The sequence below is a fragment of the Daphnia magna genome, unplaced genomic scaffold (genome assembly GCF_020631705.1).
Source record: "Daphnia magna isolate NIES unplaced genomic scaffold, ASM2063170v1.1 Dm_contigs452, whole genome shotgun sequence".
NCBI classification, from domain to species: domain Eukaryota; kingdom Metazoa; phylum Arthropoda; class Branchiopoda; order Diplostraca; family Daphniidae; genus Daphnia; species Daphnia magna.
The window spans coordinates 6270-9896 of record NW_025533336.1 but is presented as its reverse complement, the minus strand read 5'-3'; the positions used below and the strand labels follow the sequence as shown (position 1 = coordinate 9896).

The 3627-nt window shown below is 40.7% G+C and overlaps 1 protein-coding gene across 1 annotated transcript; it reads right to left on the bottom strand.

Moving 5' to 3' along the window:
- Positions 1–512: 512 nt before the first annotated feature.
- Positions 513–2452, bottom strand: LOC123468857 (the record flags this gene model as incomplete). Its single annotated transcript, XM_045168041.1, has 3 exons — positions 2117–2452; positions 1405–1862; positions 513–1302 (listed from the first exon to the last, which is right to left on the bottom strand). Coding segments are annotated over exons 1-3 (1584 nt in total), but the record flags the coding sequence as incomplete, so codon positions are not given.
- Positions 2453–3627: the final 1175 nt, after the last annotated feature.

Below are 3627 nucleotides of genomic sequence, written 5' to 3'. Positions count from 1 at the left end.
GAACGGAATAGAAAGTGAGACAAAACAAAACAAGAAAACAACATTAATTAATTCAACAGAACAGCTGCTTCTCGATGCGCTTGTCTTAGCGCGTCCCGGTGGAATTTGTTCCGTGGAGGCTCTCTTTGTAGAAAAGGGGCTGATGGGGCAAAAAGTTCCGGGGCGGGTTGTTGAACAGAGGCGGGTAAGTTTACAATAGTAATGGGCGGGGATGGATTTGAGGGGTTTAATAACGCGGGGTGGCCTACTTCTATATCATTATCAGATGTTTTGGTGAAGCAAGTGAAAGGGTTACAAGTACTTAGAAAAGAACAACAAGGTATGTATCTTGCAATAAGGGAACCTACTCCACAAAAATGAAAGAAAAAGAATCCGATAAATCCCATCCCTAGAAGACTACAAATGCTACTTGACCAACTAAGAATCTTAGACGACAGGGAAACGTTCTTTTCTTTTTGGAGTGAGGAAAGAAGAGTGCTCATGTGAAAAGGATTTCCAAGGTCGATGGTATGTTCTTCTTTAGCAGCAGCAATTATCTCGGCGATTGCAGCTGCGTTGCTCATCGGGTGGGGGGTTAGCGCGGGGTGTAAACTAAGTGCGAGTAGCTTATCAATTTCATACGGCAAAGTGTTGATCAAACTATGTCCTTGGATTATTACACCGGGGACGATTGGATGCCAAGAACTGTTTTTGTAGAAATGTGCTCGACCGTTGATGTTGACGAAATTTTTGTGCCAGTAACAGGGGGTGTAAGGCGTCAGTTCCCATCCTTCAGTGTCTAAAGTGTAGTCGCCGAGTTTAGGTTGAGGACCACAGCTTGTGATTTCAGTGGTGATCGTTGAATTTTTTGGGGAGCATTGATAGACGCTGATCGATTCACCAGTGGCTATCAATTTGCTACATGTGGGTAAATTAAGGTAACTGGCAGCAAGCCATCCACTGTGTTGTGCGGTGGCGATAGCAGTTTTGTGTGCCAGCACTCGATTTTCACATTGCAGAGCTCGAATCTCTCGAGCCACTCCATTTATTCCATCGGTAGTTCGGTCTCGTGCGTATTGAGAATGTGCTGCTCCGCTGATTTCAGCCCGGATAATGTCAGCAATTTTTTCGATGTCTTCTTCCAGTGGTTTACTCGGATGAGCGTTGGTATCAGTTAAAGAATGTAAACGTAAAATAACTTTGTCCATTCCGATTACTTGTTTGTAACTTTTTTCGGATGAATTACAATATTCTTTGTTAGTTGTATTGTAAACAAAGTCAAGTTGTTGTTCGACGTCACGAATTCTTTCTATTTCACTGTTGTTAGTCAGGTAACGTTGAGCGATACCTGTTTCCACAAGCCTTAGTTTGCACTGTTGAACTTCTCTTAACGATTCTTTCCAGACAATGGTCACTAGGTTGTGAGAAACGGATCCGTTGATCCCTCCCGGTATATCGCCAATGGGTGAACTTATCGTACAGTTAGCGCACTCAGTTTCTAAAGTAACTTCTTCTAATCGACAGTTGATCAGCTGATCACCTGTGACTTGAAGCCAGCTACCCTGCACGTTTGGAATACGTTCGAACGACCACTTATTGTTTCCTAAGTAGTCCATGCTTTTGCCATGGCACAATCGGGAATCACGCATTTTTTCACATTCATGTGCATTGACTTCTATTGGCACTCTTGATTGACTTGGAGTTTGCCAACCCCAGAAGTCAGTATAGATGTGTTTCTTTTCCAGCCATATGGTACACGAATGGCCAACAAAACGGGTAATTTGGGGAAGAGTAGAATAGACATCATAATATACTGGAATAGCGGGAAGGGGGCTTATTTGATAATCACAGTCATCGCTAGTGAATTTTAGGAACCCTTTTGGCTGAGCAGCCGTACAATTACAAATAGTGATGTTAAGAGCATGGAGGCGACAGAAAAACGGTATGATGAGGAGGGGTAGAAGACATAATCTATGAGAAAAGTAATTTAAAAATCAATTTCAGGGATCCATTCTATGAATTATTAAGATAACTAATACAAAGTTTTTTTAGAATTTAAACACGGTCTTAAAGCTAGTTAAAGTGATTCGAACGTAATGAACAAAAAAATTACAGCAATACAATTTCATAATTTTACAACTGGCTTTAAAAGATTTCGAGGACGTAACCCGAGGCGACGCTCTGGTTGTATGGGTAAGGTTGACGTCTCTGGAATCGGTTTGGAAGGTAAGGAAATTGTTGGTGAACTTATCATTACATTTGGAGTAGGAGGAATTGTGGGTGGGGGTCTTATCAAATTTTGAGTAGGAGTTTCTTTTTCAGAAGGAATTTGTTCTAACTCAGATTGAAGGTTTGTTTCTAGGGGTAGAGGAAAAGTTTCGAGTTCATCTACGGTTTCTTGTACGAATTTTTCGGCTTGTTTCTCAATTCTTACATCAAAAAAGTCGACACCTGGTTCGTCTTTCCAGATCATTGACTCAAATAGGGGTTTTATTCGATTCACATGTACAAGCTGAGTTTGTTTTCCTACGTCTTGTTGTATTTCCACAGTACTATTGTTGCTTACTTTCAAAATTCTAAAAGGGCCTATAAAACGTGGAATGAGTTTTTACTAATTCCCGCCAAGGGCGTTCGCATATCTAGTAAAACTTTATCTCCTACGTTAAATTTTTGCTCTTTTACGCGTTTATCGTACTGGGCTTTTTGTTGTTCACGAGCTTGGGAAAGATTGATTTTTACAAGCTGAAAGGCTTCGTGTAAGCGTTTCATAATTTGACTTTTATAGTCTGAGGGAGTTACTATTACTGGGGGAAGAGGACGGAGGAATTGATCAATCGGCATGACTGGATCACGACCGTGATTTAGAAAATATGGAGTCTCAAGTGTTGACGAGTGGACAGAATTATTATAAGCGAAAACAACGGGGCCTAAAATATCCTCCCACCGCTCGAATCCATTCTCCAAATATTTCCTTATCATTTCAACAACAGTTTTGTTGAATCGTTCTGTTTGCCCATTAGTTTGAGGGTGATACGCAGTTGTTTTCATGCGTTTAATGTTTAAAGCTCTACAAAGCGCAGAAAATAATTCAGAAGTAAAATTACTGCCTCGATCTGTAATTATTGCTTTCGGGGACCATGATGTAAAATAATTCGTTCTACTAAGGCTTTACTAGTACTGAGGGCGGTACAGTTGGTAAGAGGAATGACTTCTATCCATTTAGAAAAGTAATCCGTGATTACTAATATATAATTGTTTCCTTGAAGTGAATGCGGTTTGATTGGACCTAGGAAATCTAAGCCCAATACTTCAAAAGGTCTTGTAGCGAGGTCTAACGGGTTGAGATAGGCTTTCGTACTGTGCACTCGACGTCCCAGCGCACAAGGTTCACAAGAAGTGCAATATTCCTTAACATCCCGTAACATGGTAGGCCAATAGTATTTGTCCCTTAGACGAAAGAATGTTCGCCTAGTTGCCATATGTCCTGACAATGGGGAATCATGATATTCTTGTAAAAGTTGCTTTCTCAGAGAAAGTGGAACAACCACTTGACACTGTTCAAAGTTTCTTCTTTTCACTGACGTAGGTTCGTAGTGTTTACATAAAAGACCATTTTCTACAAAGAAATAATCTATTTCACCGACCCAA